This window comes from Cydia strobilella, chromosome 2 (genome assembly GCF_947568885.1).
Source record: "Cydia strobilella chromosome 2, ilCydStro3.1, whole genome shotgun sequence".
Taxonomy (NCBI): domain Eukaryota; kingdom Metazoa; phylum Arthropoda; class Insecta; order Lepidoptera; family Tortricidae; genus Cydia; species Cydia strobilella.
In genome coordinates this window covers 8,589,158-8,602,963 of record NC_086042.1, presented here as the reverse complement: position 1 = coordinate 8,602,963, position 13,806 = coordinate 8,589,158, and the positions used below count along the sequence as shown (strand labels likewise).

Genomic DNA, 13,806 nt, shown 5'->3' with positions numbered 1-13,806 from the left:
TTGATATATTCGCTATCGTGTGCATAACTTACTGTTTATGCATCTCACTCGTACTGGCGTATTAGTGTACAAAGTAAGTTACGAAGAATATTTAGTGCCAAACTCGTGGTTAGGCTACAGTTGCACTACATCAAATTGGTGGTATTGGTGAGGAAATGCTTGAGTTACTTTAGAAAACACCGAAATTACCATACACGTGCCTTTAAAAATTGAGGAGTTCCCTCAATTCCTCACGGATCCCATCATCAGATCAAAACCAAAAATATTACGAAAACACCTTGGAGAGGTAACTTCTTTCAAACAGAAAAAGAATAACTCAAATCGGATCATGGGTGCCGGAGTAATCGCTGAAATCATTATCATCAAAACAATCATCATCATCAGCTCCACTTCATCAAATTGGTGGTTTTCTAGAAAAAATGATTAAGTTGCTTAAGAAAACTACCAAATCACCTTACATGTGTATTTAAAAATTGAGGAGTTCCCTCAATTCCTCATGGATCCCATCATCAGAACATTACCAGATTAATGTGGAATCACCTTGGTGGTAGTTCCTTTCAAACAAAAAAAGAATTGTTCAAGTCGGACCACGGGTCTCGGAGTAATCGCTGAACATCCTACATTAAAAAAATCATCATCACTATCTTCAAAACAATCATCATCGTGGACCTGATGATTCATCAAATTGGTCGTTTTCGAGAGAAAATGCTCAAGTTGCTTATGAAAACACCCAAATCACCATACATGTGCCTTTAAAAATTGAGGAGTTCCCTCAATTCCTCAGGGATCCCATCATCAGATCAGAACCAGATTAATATGGGACCAACTTGGAAGTAGCTCCTTTCGAACAAAAAAAGAATTACTCAAATCGGACCACGGGTCTCGGAATAATCGGTGAACATACATAAAAAAAAAAAAAAAAAATAGCCACAACCGAATACAGAACCTCCTCCTATGAAATTGAAGTCGGTTAAAAAGTGGTTTTAATTTGCAGCATAGGACCTATTGTACGAGTAGAGGGGTTTGTTTTAGGGAAGATATATGTATCTAAAAGATTGCTTTTGTACTACAAATTTGAAATCACCTGTACACATACACAGCAAGTGATAATATTAAGTTGCGTTGTGTTATTTCTTTGGTTATTAGACTTATTATATTAGCTACTGGCAAGAAGGAACTCTTATTAGGGCCTCCTTTGAAGAAATAAATAAAACAGCCTTATTTGTTAATATAAAATTTTAATTCATTGATAATACAATGATGATTAAGTATTATAATAATATAATAAAAATATCTTAATTAAGCAATTCGTACATGTCGGATTAAACATTTGGTAGCACAAATAAGTTATATTGAATATGAATAAAAACATTACATAAAGGCGCTTTTTCGTTTAGCACCTAGTCATTTCATAATAAGAAAATTATGTGGAACACATTTTTTTACTACTAAGGCACATAGTTTTATTAATGCTACCCTCTTTAGGGGTTAAAATGAACAAGGTAGTCAGAATGCTCGTCACTGTTCCAACACATGCCATCTTTAAACTTTCGCCATTAGCACTACTATATTACACCTATTGGGCGTTAGCATGTCGAGCACTGGTACGTTTACCTTAAAGTTGAGTACCGTAGTATAAAATAATTTGATTTGTTAACATTTCAGTAAAATTGCCTGACACTAACTTTTCAAGATTCCGATAAACTTATTACAACTCAGTCACAAAATAATCTGTTAAATTGCATATACACAGCATACATTCACACAAGTCGCGAGACAGTTTAAACATTATGGAGTCGAGGCAGGACGTGCTAGAGTAGACATGTGACCTAGTTTTTGCTTACATGATGGTCCAACAATTCCATATTAACTTACATTAGGCTTTACTAAGCATAGCCATTACAAAATTATTAATATAAAAAAAAAATACTAACCATTATTTAGAAAGTTAAAACTATGTTGTTAATAAATAAAAACATTCATTGTGGTTTACGAGCATAAACATCAGATACATTTAAAACATGGCACGCTTAATACAACATTTCAATATTTAAAGGTCACTACTAAGTGAGGAGTGTCTTTTCAAAAGGGCTTATTTTTGTATAGTGTTCATAGAGAAATAAGTCCTTTTGAAAAAACACTCCTCAAGTACTGCAGTCTGTGCAACAGACACGATTAAAACATTTATTTATACAATTTATTAACACAACCGAGAACATGAATAAGTTAGTTCATGAATGACACAAATAAAATAGGTACCTCACAATATAGAACTTTCGGTTTTACTAGACTTATATTGACCGGGATATAGACCGTGATTACCTTTTGCATGTAACTGCGTCGAAATATCGGGAGCTCACAAATAATACAAAAGGTAATCACGGTCTATATCCCGGTCAATATAAGTCTAGTGAAACTAACCGTGAATCATTCAAAACTTTAGGTTTTAATCTTTTCACCGCCATCCTGCAAAAGCATACAACAGTATTACAGTAACAATTTAAAATTAATCTCATATATTACATTCCAGTAGGGTTTATTAGTGCGATTAAAATAATGATCAAGTGACCACCATTTTGTGAATAACTTAATTCCTTTCATTGACAATAACAGCAGTACGTAACACCCCAGCCCCAAACTATGTTAACACATGGGATAAACCAGACGACTGCGAACCACATGACGATAACAAATAACATCTGAAAGTGATTACACGAACCTCCTCGCTAAAGGTCGCACTTTGAGAATCCCCGTTAAACTATAACTTAAAATGCTACATATGTGAGTGAAGTAGTGGTAAGTCAGTGTGTTTAGATTGTGGTGTCATTCACTGGCATCGGTGTTTGTGTTTGTGTTTATGTTTAGCGGCGCGGCGTGTAGTGGTGCGCGCGACGCAGACGGCGGCGCAGCTCCTGCGGCAGCTTCTCGTAGCAGCGGCGGCACGCGGGCCGCTCGTCGTACTCGTAGAACTTGCTGCGCGTGCTCAGCGCCGCGTCGCACACCGCGCACGCGAAGTGGTGCACGCACCACGCCTTGTTCAGCGCCGTGAACACTGGGGGAGGAGGGACTCTGTGCTACAGTTGTACACTCACAATCTATTACATAGTGACGGCCAACGTGGTATGGCAGAGCACATATATCAGTTTTGCCATATGGTTGACTGATAGAGAATGCCTCGAGGCATTAAATTAGCTGTATTTATTTTAACTGTGCATTAAAGTTTAAATTAAATAAATAATAGTGTCCGACCGAAACACAGGTTCAGTTTTGCTTTAGTTTCGGGCGAAATCGAATTTTCGGTAGGAACATGATTTTTACTTTGACCCCGGTCGGACACTAACGAAAATACAGTTTCGGCGCGGCCGAAACGTTCAGCAATTTTTGGCCGAAGGTTCGGGACCTTCGGCCGCGCACTGATAAATAAACAATAAATACTGACCATCTCCGGCGATGACCTGGTTGCAGACGTAGCACAGATTGCCGAACAGCTGGTGGTAGTGCTGCTCGCAGTATGCGAGGCCCTTCTTCTCGTAGTGCCGGTGCCCGTGGAACGGCTTCTCGCATTTAGCGCACACGAAATGCTGAAATCATGACGTCGGCGTCATATAAAAAAGTAGGGAAGTGGATCAAGTTTGTATCTTTTTTTTGTTTTCGTACAATTGGTATTTGTAATTTCTTGTATTAAAATTTTGGAGAATATAATTATCCTTATAAAATAAAATAAAATAAAATTAGTATTAGTCTTAAAAAAATGTTGATTTTTTTATCTGCATAAAACTTAACTTTTGTACAAATGGGTTAATCTAAATGCTCCACAATGTATTTATTATGGGTTTATGTGTGCTTAAAATCTTGTATCTTTAATTTGCACCTATTCTCGTTGTCTAATTGAAATTTAGCAAATATCCATAATTCTGATGACAATGCAATAATACGCTAAGATGGATTTGATGATACAGTCGGAAGGTAGCCAAAGGAACTTTTAGATAAAAAAAACACAAACATGTTGAGTTTAGGCTCATTTGAAAGGTCTTGAAGAGTACCTACTTGACTGACATGTAAAGGATAGGAAGTTCAGTCAGCAATAAAAGCATATATACCCAATAATATATTTTGAGTGATTTTTTAATAACATACCTCAACATGCCAATGTTTCCCGAGGGCGGTGACGATCCTTTCCTCGATGGGGCGGCGGCAGGCGCCGCAGATCGGGATGCCCATCTTGTCGTGGCAGCGAAGGCAGAACAGGTTGTTCTGGAACAAACAGGAAAAAATGATCTCACCAATTTACGAAAGGGTTTGGGTCCGACTCCGAATTAATCAGCTTGAATTGAACAATAATGCAATATTTGTTGCCAACATGCCTAGTGCGGGGTTCACTGCAATGTGTCTTTGTTAAATTACCTTTTATGTTAGTTCAAAAAAAAATTTGAATTACTAAAAAGTGCGCTGTTGATTGGCCCGCTTTTGAAGATGGCGGTGGTGGTTTTTCCTCTTAAGTTGCAAGGTCAACCGGTTTCGTAAAGACACCCTGGCAATGTGGCTGCCAAAAAACGAACCTCAAACTTTGTGATTGCACTGAGAAAACGCTAAAAGATGGTAGGTGAAGTACTAACCACGTCGTTGGCCGCGTAGCCCGGACGGTTCTTGACCTCGCGCGCCGTGTGGTCGAGCTCGACCCCGCACGTGGCGCACGTGAAGTGGTACCCGTGCCACACCTCGCCGCGGTAACGCAGCGGCTCGCCGTCGATCACACCACTGTTGGGAAAAACAATTATATATTATTTTTACTACTACTAAATTAAAGGAAGAAAAAGTGCCTATTCACAAAACTGGATATATATATTATTTAATAGTTTAAATTTTTAGTCACGATTAAAGAAACTGAAATACATTAATACTTTCGTTATAACGATAAAAAAAGGAATTTTCGTGCTAATAAGTATTGTTTTTGTTGCTGTGTTACAATTTTGGTGCCGTGACCAGGATAATTATAGCTATATATTCTTATTCTCACGGCTTTTGGCTCCACCATTTGATCAGTTCAAGAAGATCTGTGTTGTAATTTTGGGCTTTGTTGATTGTTGACTTACTGGCACTTGTGGCACATGTAGTTCTGCAAGCCGTCGGCCTTGATGCGCGCGTTGCAGGCGTGGCACAGCGCGCGACCCGCGTGCTTGATGAAGCCGGCATCCGCCAGCTCCGTGCTGCACTCCGCGCAGCGGAAGCAGGCCGGGTGCCAGTTGGCGTTCATCGCCTTGATCACTCGTCCGATCACGAACTCGCCTGTTCAATGATTTTATTGATAATAAACGAAACATACTAAAAGATATCTTCAAGGAATTATAAATAAAATAAAATATCAGACCACACAGACAGAATCACAGAACCAAAACCAATAGGAAATCTCATAACAAATGAGTCATTTTAATAAACTGAAACAGATACATTTGAATTTGAATACAGTTCAGAGTTCTATTCTGGTTCTATCTAGAACTAAAAAAATACGTATGGGGTAAGTGTACCTTATTGAGTTATTATTACTATAGAGAAGTCATACTAAACAATGAATTTGTCGCAATCGCAACTTGTACCACGCGACCAAAACGTCGTAAGCGCCGTAAAAATTCATGGCGCTTAGGTCGCGCTCAGCTTCTATGGTTTGTTGTCAAAACGACAGTAACTCATGGCGCAAAATGCTGGTTCTCTGTGCCGGTTCTATAAGTTAGTAATAATAGTTCAATGGTGTACCTACATGCCATTGATTTTACAGATATCCAGCATTAGGAAAAGTAATTTATTAACCATTTGTAAAATTATTTTTTGATTTAGGTATATTTGAATTATTTCAAGAAGGTATGTATACATATATGGTACAGTCGACGTCAAATATATGTTTACATTATTCGCCTCTTCTATTATTATAAAGGAGTAAGGTGCAGAAGTGTAAACAGACCTTTGATTTTGACTGTACTGTAAATGTCTTTTCACTTACCGCATTTGCCGCAGCACGGGGCGAAAAGCACCTGAAAGTCTTGTTCGCAGTATTTACGGCCCTCAAACTCGTAAAACACTCCATCAGGGAACATCCGGAAGCACTGGGCACATCTAAAATAATATCAAAAAATATATTGACATCCATTTACTCAACAAGTTTACCATTTTCCACAAAACTTGCCACGCGCGCAAGGTCCACATCAAGTCATATACATAGATTACATAGTACCTATATAACTTGAACATGTCAATACAAGATTACATAGTACCTATATAACTTGAACATGTCAATTTGGCTGCATGGGCTATTTAAAAATGCAGCAGTTGTAAAACTTATAAATCATTATGAATAAAATAAATAAATAAATATTATAGGACATTCACATGTCCCATGAGTCCCATGGTAAGCCCAAGGAGGCTTGTGTTATGGGTACTATAATATACTAGAGACCTGTTGCGGCGTCAAAACGCCGCTAGAGTATGGTTCTAAAAGTTAGGTTGCCTGTCCACTGAAGCGGAGCGGTAAACGGGGAAAAAATCCAGCAATAGAATTTCATTAAAATTTCAGAGCGGAGATTTTATGCCATTCAGTCGGTGGATTTTTTCCTCGCTCATCGCTCTGCCACCTCGCTCCGCTTCTGTGGACAGACAGCCTAAAACTGAACGCTTAATGAAATCAGGAAATGTGACGCCTTCAGATGAATCACTGACTGTCACTATCTATTTGATGCTGACTATACCCACAGAATATAAAATCTTACACATAATTATTTCTTATAAAATGGCGACACGTTTGTATAAATTTAGCGTATTATATTTCGGTCGCGTAGCACCTACCAGCATGTTTTGTGATCGTAAGTTTTGATGCAAAAAAGACATAATTATTGTCTATCTTTTCGCATCTTTCTAAACTAAAAATCATGATACGCGACCGCGATATGATACGGTAAATCAAGGTTTCGTGGATAGGATGCCTTCTTGTCATTTGGCTCTCCATACCCTGGTATGGATGGTATAGAAAGGAGAAGCAGAATTGTTGCAAAAGTGACCGCTTTCAGCTTTAAATAATAGTTCCTAATCTCTCCGGTGGCGCTAGTTAGGCTCTGGGACATGAGTATAATATGTAAGGCAACAAATAACACGACCAAATTACGTTGGTTGTTTTTAGTAGTATTTCGGTGTATGGTGGCGCCGCCTAATTACTGTTTTTTGATGGACACTTTTCGTACATAGAGATTTGGCTCCTTTATAAAATCTCCATGGACCAGGGGTAAGAGAAAGACATATTCATGTGTTGACAGTTTCATGTATGGCAGCATAATCCTTTTTAGGGTTCCGTACCCAAAGGGTAAAAACGGGACCCTATTACTAAGACTCCGCTGTCCGTCTGTCTGTCACCAGGCTGTATCTCACGAACCGTGATAGCTAGACAATTGAAATTTTCACAGATGATGTATTTATCTTGCCGCTACAACAACAAATACTAAAAAGTACGGAACCCTCGGTGGGCGAGTCCGACTCGCACTTGGCCGGTTTTTTCTCTTTCACTCTTATAAATTTCGGTATTTCGCCATCGCCTCCATTTCATTCGGCATTTTTTCATGGTCGGGTTATGCCATCATAGCAAACCCGACCATGGAAAAATGGCCGGTCGGTGATAAAAATAAAGCATGGCACTATTTTCTCTTTCCTCTTATAGGAATCGCAATAAGACTATCTTTCTCCATCAAAGAGTGTCAGGACCTTGAACCCACTTTAGTATTTTTTTTAATTAACTTTTTTGAAAATCTGTACAACGACTGGACCGCGACCTTGGTACCGTCAAAATATCTCTTTCTCGCTCTCGGCGTACGGCCCCCACCTTAAGCGCCTAACACATTACCGCACCGCACTGGTCATTGTGCGATGCACCTATAAGTAAGAGCGAGAAAGAGATATTGCTTTCTCGCTCTTACTTACCCATAAGTAAGTCACACAATGACCTTGGTGCGGTGCGGTAATGTGTTAGCCGCTTTATAGCCGTATTTAATAGACTATCGTAAAAGCCGTTAGAGACTACCACACCTCACCGCGACCTTGGTGCGATGCGGCGCACGTATCGATAGTGCGCAAGGTGGTCACCGTACGTACGTTAAGGACGCAGCTTTAAGTTAGAGCGAGAAAGGAATATTATATCCGTATTTAACAGACTATCGTAAAAGCCGTTAGAGACTACCACACCTCACCGCGGCCTTGATGCGGTGCGGCGCACGTATCGATAGTGTGCAAGGTTGTCACTGTACATACGTTAAGGACGCAGCTATAAGTTAGAGCGAGTAAGAGATTTTGACCGCACCAATACGGCTTTTCGAGATATTCTCTTTCTCGCCCTCACTTATGGGTGTGGCGCACCAAGATCGCGGTGCGGTGCGGTAGTCTGTTACGGCTTTTACATACGATCGCACATACGCCGCACCGCACCAAGGGCGCGGACCGATGCGGAAAATGGGGCTGACCGGTCGACATAATTAGCAGAGGGCGCCAGCATAGCTTGCCCTGTCAATCCCTACAATTGAGTCAAATTTTTGTTTTTTTAATTCCCTGGATGCCAGCCCTTTAAGCCAAATCTCATAGAAAAAGGGGCAAGCTATGATGGCGCCATCTCTGCAAACCTTTGACAGTTGCCAACCCCATTGGCTGACCGTTTACCTTAAAGATCCGACATCATTTAACATCCTCATAAGAACAAACCTCGCCATACGTGCTTTTTGAAGTAAATATAGATGCTTTTCCCCACCGTTTTGTATGGTTTATGGTGGGCTGGTGGGCTACAAATTCTGTCCCTCACGGGCGCACGCGATAAGCCACTTCTATAGGATCCTACCTTCTATGTGCCAAAGCAACAATAAAATAATTTTTAAGAAAAAAAAACCGACTTCAATGGGGGATGCCGCTGAAAGCATTGTTAGATTCCAGACAATAAAATGAAAAAGACAGCATCTTTTGCCTAATTATGTAGAAAAGGAGGTAAACCGACCCACTTTTCTAGTAGCATTTCGTTTTTGTAAGGGTCGCAGTTCTAACCTAACCTAACCTACTTTTCTGGTAGCATTTCGTTTCTGTAAGGGTCACAGCTTTAACCTAACCTAACCTACTTTTCTGATAGCAGTTCTGTTCTGTGAAAATCGCACTTCAAAAGCTACCCACCCACCTAACCCACTTTTCTAGTAGCATTTCCGGGTCCGGGTCTGGGTCCGGATCAGAGTCCGGGTCCGTGTCCGGCTGTCCGGGTCCAGGTTTGGGTCAGTTCGGTCCGGGTCCGGGTCCGAGTTGGGGTCCATGTTCAGACCCGGGTCCGGGTCCGAGTCCGGGTCCAAGTTTGGGTTTGGGTCCATAAGGAAGAGAACAAATCGCCAAACGTGAACTATGTGTTATTGAAGAGTTCCATTCTGATCATCATCAGCAGTTCCACTTCATCAAATGTCACTTTTTTAAATGTAAATGCTGGATTTGTTGATGAAAATACAAAAATCACTATATGTATGCCTTTCACATTTGAGGAGTTCCCTCGATTCCTCATGGATCCCATCATCAGAACTGCTTTTTGACAAAAACGGGACCAATCTTTATGTATATACTTACAATCAAAAAAAGAATTTCGAGGGCGGTTCCTCGTGGGTCTCATCATCAGAACTCGAGCTTGACAAAAATATGTCTTAAAAACCTAACTTGCTTAACAAACATAACGAAGAGGACAAATCGCCAAACGTGAACTATGCGTCATTGAAGAGTTCCGTTCTGATCATCATCAGCAGTTCCACTTCATCAAATGTCACTTTTTAAAATGGAAGTGCTGGATTTGTTTATAAAAATACAAAAATCACTATATGCCTTTCACATTTGAGGAGTTCCCTCGATTCCTCATGGATCCCATCATCAGAACTCGAGCTTGACAAAAATGTTTCTTGAAAACCTAACTTGCTTAACAAACATAACGAAGAGGACAAATCGCCAAACGTGAAATATGCGTCATTGAAGAGTTCCGTTCTGATCATCATCAGCAGTTCCACTTCATCAAATGTCACTTTTTTAAATGTAAGTGCTTGATTTGTTGATGAAAATACTAAAATCAGTATATTATGCCTTTAACATTTGAGGAGTTCCCTCGATTCCTCATGGATCCGATCATCAGAACTGCTTTTTGACAAAAACGGGACCAATCTGTATGTATATACTTACAATCAAAAAAAGAATTTTCAAAATCGGTCCAGAAATGACGGAGTTATGGAGTAACAAACATTAAAAAAAAAACATACAACCGAATTGAGAACCTCCTCCTTTGAAATCTTGAAGTCAGTTAATAAACATGTGTCATCTTGATGAGTACGATGTGGATGACACATGTCTGACATGTTGTCAAACACAATAATAAAATTTTATGGTGTTTTAATGTAATTTTTAGTGTGGTGTATGCATGTTACAGTCTCAAAACAAATATTTGAATGGATTGGATACCTTACATACCTTACATATATATAGGTAGGTTTGAGTTCAATTCAATCTCGTCAGAACAAAGGTCACGTGGTACATTTTTTCAAATTAACTTTTTAGTACTTTTTCGGGAAAAAATCAAAAAACTAAGAGCTTATTGCAAATCTGTAGCATGAGACGAATCAAATGACATATAATTTATTAAAATCGGACCATAACTGTAGATCTGATGGGATGAACAAAAATCGGCCTCGCGTAATATATATAATATATAAATACGTAAATACATAGAAAACACCCATGACTCAGGAACAAATATCTGTGCTCATCACACAAATAAATGCCTTTACCGGGATTTAAACCCAGGACCATCTGCTTCACAGGGAGGGTCACTATCCACTAGGCCAGACTGTTCATCTGAATGAATAAATGATAACATTATGTATATAGAAATAACTCTTTTAATGCTATAAGCTATTGTTAAACTATTGTCTTATAACTGCTGTGAGAGCACCTTAATACTTATAAATTCTGAATTCATACATACACAAAACAGTTTGTATGCCAGAGTTCTCCGTTGGAGTTAACAATCTTCTCATTGGGTTCAAACCCATCCCCGCAGCGAGTGCAGTACATATTCTCCAGTGACATAGTTGCAATTCTGTAAAAACAAATAAGTCTAAACAAAATTCAGAACATCAATTTTATTTCATGCAGTTATTCATGGTGACAAATTATGTAATAATATAGTAGATCTAAAGTTACTTGATGCTCAGAAATAAATCAAAAAACATTACACAAGTAGTCATTTTACAACTTTATACAGGTAAAAAAAGTGTCTATGGCTATATTAGGTAAAACTATTTGTACATGATTAGCTATATTTTTTCGTAACTGCTAATTTTGCAGTATTTGCACAGCCTTAAATGTTTTAATATGATTTTGTTTCATTTTATAGTATTGCAGTAAAAAAAATATGTGTGGCTTCAATATTAGCATTGAATAAAAAATACAACTTACATCATGCACTATGAACAATTGAACAGCCACATTTTGTTGTACACTCTTATAATTTTTCATTTATTATTTGATCAGTTTAATTTATGGAATAGCAATACTAATAATTGAATGAAAATAGCATGAATATATTGGTATCTAGGATTAAAAAATATTAGAGGTGGTTAATAGAAATATATGGCATTATTCATACACATTACTGGCCTGCATTAGTTATGAATCATTTGTCTTTACCTGTCATTTTGAATTATGTATTTGTAAGAAAGGGATAAAACATAATTTAACTAAATCAGGCCCGTAAAGTTTTATGAATAAGAGGGATAGTGTTTCCAATAATATTTTAGGTTGTTATTATAACATTAAGTTACCATTAGCTTGAAGGCTATATTATTTTAAGTTTCTGGATATGAATACTTTCTGATGGATTTGTTTATTTGACCACCAAGATGACCTAAGTAAAAACATGCTACTAAATTCCTGTATGTATTAGGGAAAACCAATCATAGCATTACTCTTAATGTATGTATATATAAATGTTTAATAATCTAAATTTATTGATGTAGAATGTTATTTTCTTAGTTAGTTGTAGCAAAAATAGTACATTTCGATGCTAGTGCGGAAAGTATGTCATTACTTCATGAGTACCGAGATATCTTGCCACGAGCCGTAGGCGAGTGGCAAGACTCGGGACGAGTGAAGAATGACATTTCCGCACGTGTATCGAACGACGTTTTTTAATACAGTTGCGAAAAAATAAGAAAAACAACAAGTACCTAAGGAATTCGAAACTTTTATATGATTAATTCTGTGACATCATTGACATTGACATTATGAAGAGGTGTTTTTTTAGCTGGGTGTTATTATTATTGAACCCACTTCAATGAGTTTTTTTTTTCTATAAGACAGAAACAATTGTAAATATAAAACATTGTACTATTATTACCCAAATATCGTTAATTACGATTATTTATGTATCGTACATTTAAAAAACAATATCGAATGTTGCCTATAAAGAAAAAACGCCTCATCTTTCCGTTTCGTTCCGTTCCATTCAGACAATTTATTAAGAACGGTTTTTCAATATTCAATATAAAAAAAATAGATGTGTTATAATGATTAAGGGGTAAGTAATAAAATATGAAATATGTATATTTTTCGTATTCTTACATTAACAGTAGGTTTTTATGTTGATTACGATGTTTAAAGGAAACTAATATTAACACTCATCAATAAGTAGTCATGAATTGGAACAAGTATAAATTTAAAAAAATTGGAAAAGTAAAAAGCACTAGTTCGCGAAAACCAACTTTCCGCACGCTAAACAGCCACGGAAAGTAGCACTTTTTGAGCAACTGTATTAAAAAATAAATAACAAGTGATTATCTAAATAATTAATTAAGAATGATTAAATGGATTTGTTTTACACACTGATGATCATTGTGTAGGTTGTATGTCCTTACACTAACTATTAGCAGTGCTAATGAGATGTCAGTGCTAGTTAGCATTATAACCACTCCCACAAGCAGGTGGTTCTTACCCTGGCATTTTAAACCACTTATTGTTTATTAAAAACCAAACTAAAGACGACGCTGGCTAACTTCTCTGTAGAAAAAAAGAACTGTTTTTATAAATAGGTCTCAAATAATCATATATCACGGAAAACTTAACAAACTCCCTAAATGATGTAATGCAAACAAAAATAGAACACTTGTACTTACTGAATGAAATTGTTAGAGATGTGATGAGAAGGTAGTGAACAAAGTAGTTAAACACCCGATAAACGTATTTTTAGATACACTAACTTTTAGTAAAGTAAATTGGAACATACATAAGTTAAGAATTTATCAATAAATTCCTAAGCACTTCCTAAGAAATAGACATACGTATGAAGGAAGGCCAAACGATGACACAACACAGAATGACACATTTCACTAATCTTGCCATATAGGAAAAAAAGTGAAAAATAGACGGCCATCCAATACCCGGCTAAACAATACATGGAAGGAAAACGCTAATGCCGCATCCACAGTTCCACACTCTCCACGAGGCTACATGAGGGAACGAGAGTGTGGATGGACGCTCGTGTCCCCTCGTCTTTCCTCGGCTCGCCTCGCTGTCGCTCCGCTTGTTGTCCGTTTTTCGGACGCGAGTCAAAGGACGCGACGCGAGGGGGTGAAGCGAGGGAATCAAGTGAATCAACCGCACTCTCGCACTCGCTCACTTTGTGTTTGCTGCTGCAGACAACATCGAAACTGGACAAAATTATTTTTCCCTATTTTTCATGTAGCTATAGCGGTTAGCAAAATGAAACTGCACTTTATG

The 13,806-nt window shown here is 38.0% G+C and overlaps 1 protein-coding gene across 2 annotated transcripts; it reads right to left on the bottom strand.

The window, feature by feature from the left end:
• Positions 1–2,401: 2,401 nt before the first annotated feature.
• Positions 2,402–13,323, bottom strand: LOC134751141 (LIM and senescent cell antigen-like-containing domain protein 1). 2 transcript variants are annotated; one of them, XM_063686513.1, is made up of 8 exons: positions 13,203–13,323; positions 11,015–11,128; positions 5,996–6,108; positions 5,094–5,286; positions 4,617–4,758; positions 4,138–4,254; positions 3,440–3,581; positions 2,402–3,052 (listed from the first exon to the last, which is right to left on the bottom strand). In XM_063686513.1, exons 2-8 carry the CDS (start codon positions 11,116–11,118, stop codon positions 2,862–2,864), a joined length of 1,002 nt encoding a protein of 333 aa, XP_063542583.1. In that variant the 5' UTR covers positions 11,119–11,128; positions 13,203–13,323; the 3' UTR covers positions 2,402–2,861. The 2 variants fall into 2 exon arrangements, with proteins under 2 accessions (XP_063542583.1, XP_063542574.1); XM_063686504.1 differs by lacking the exon at positions 13,203–13,323 and adding an exon at positions 13,022–13,124 and having other exon boundaries at positions 2,403–3,052.
• Positions 13,324–13,806: the final 483 nt, after the last annotated feature.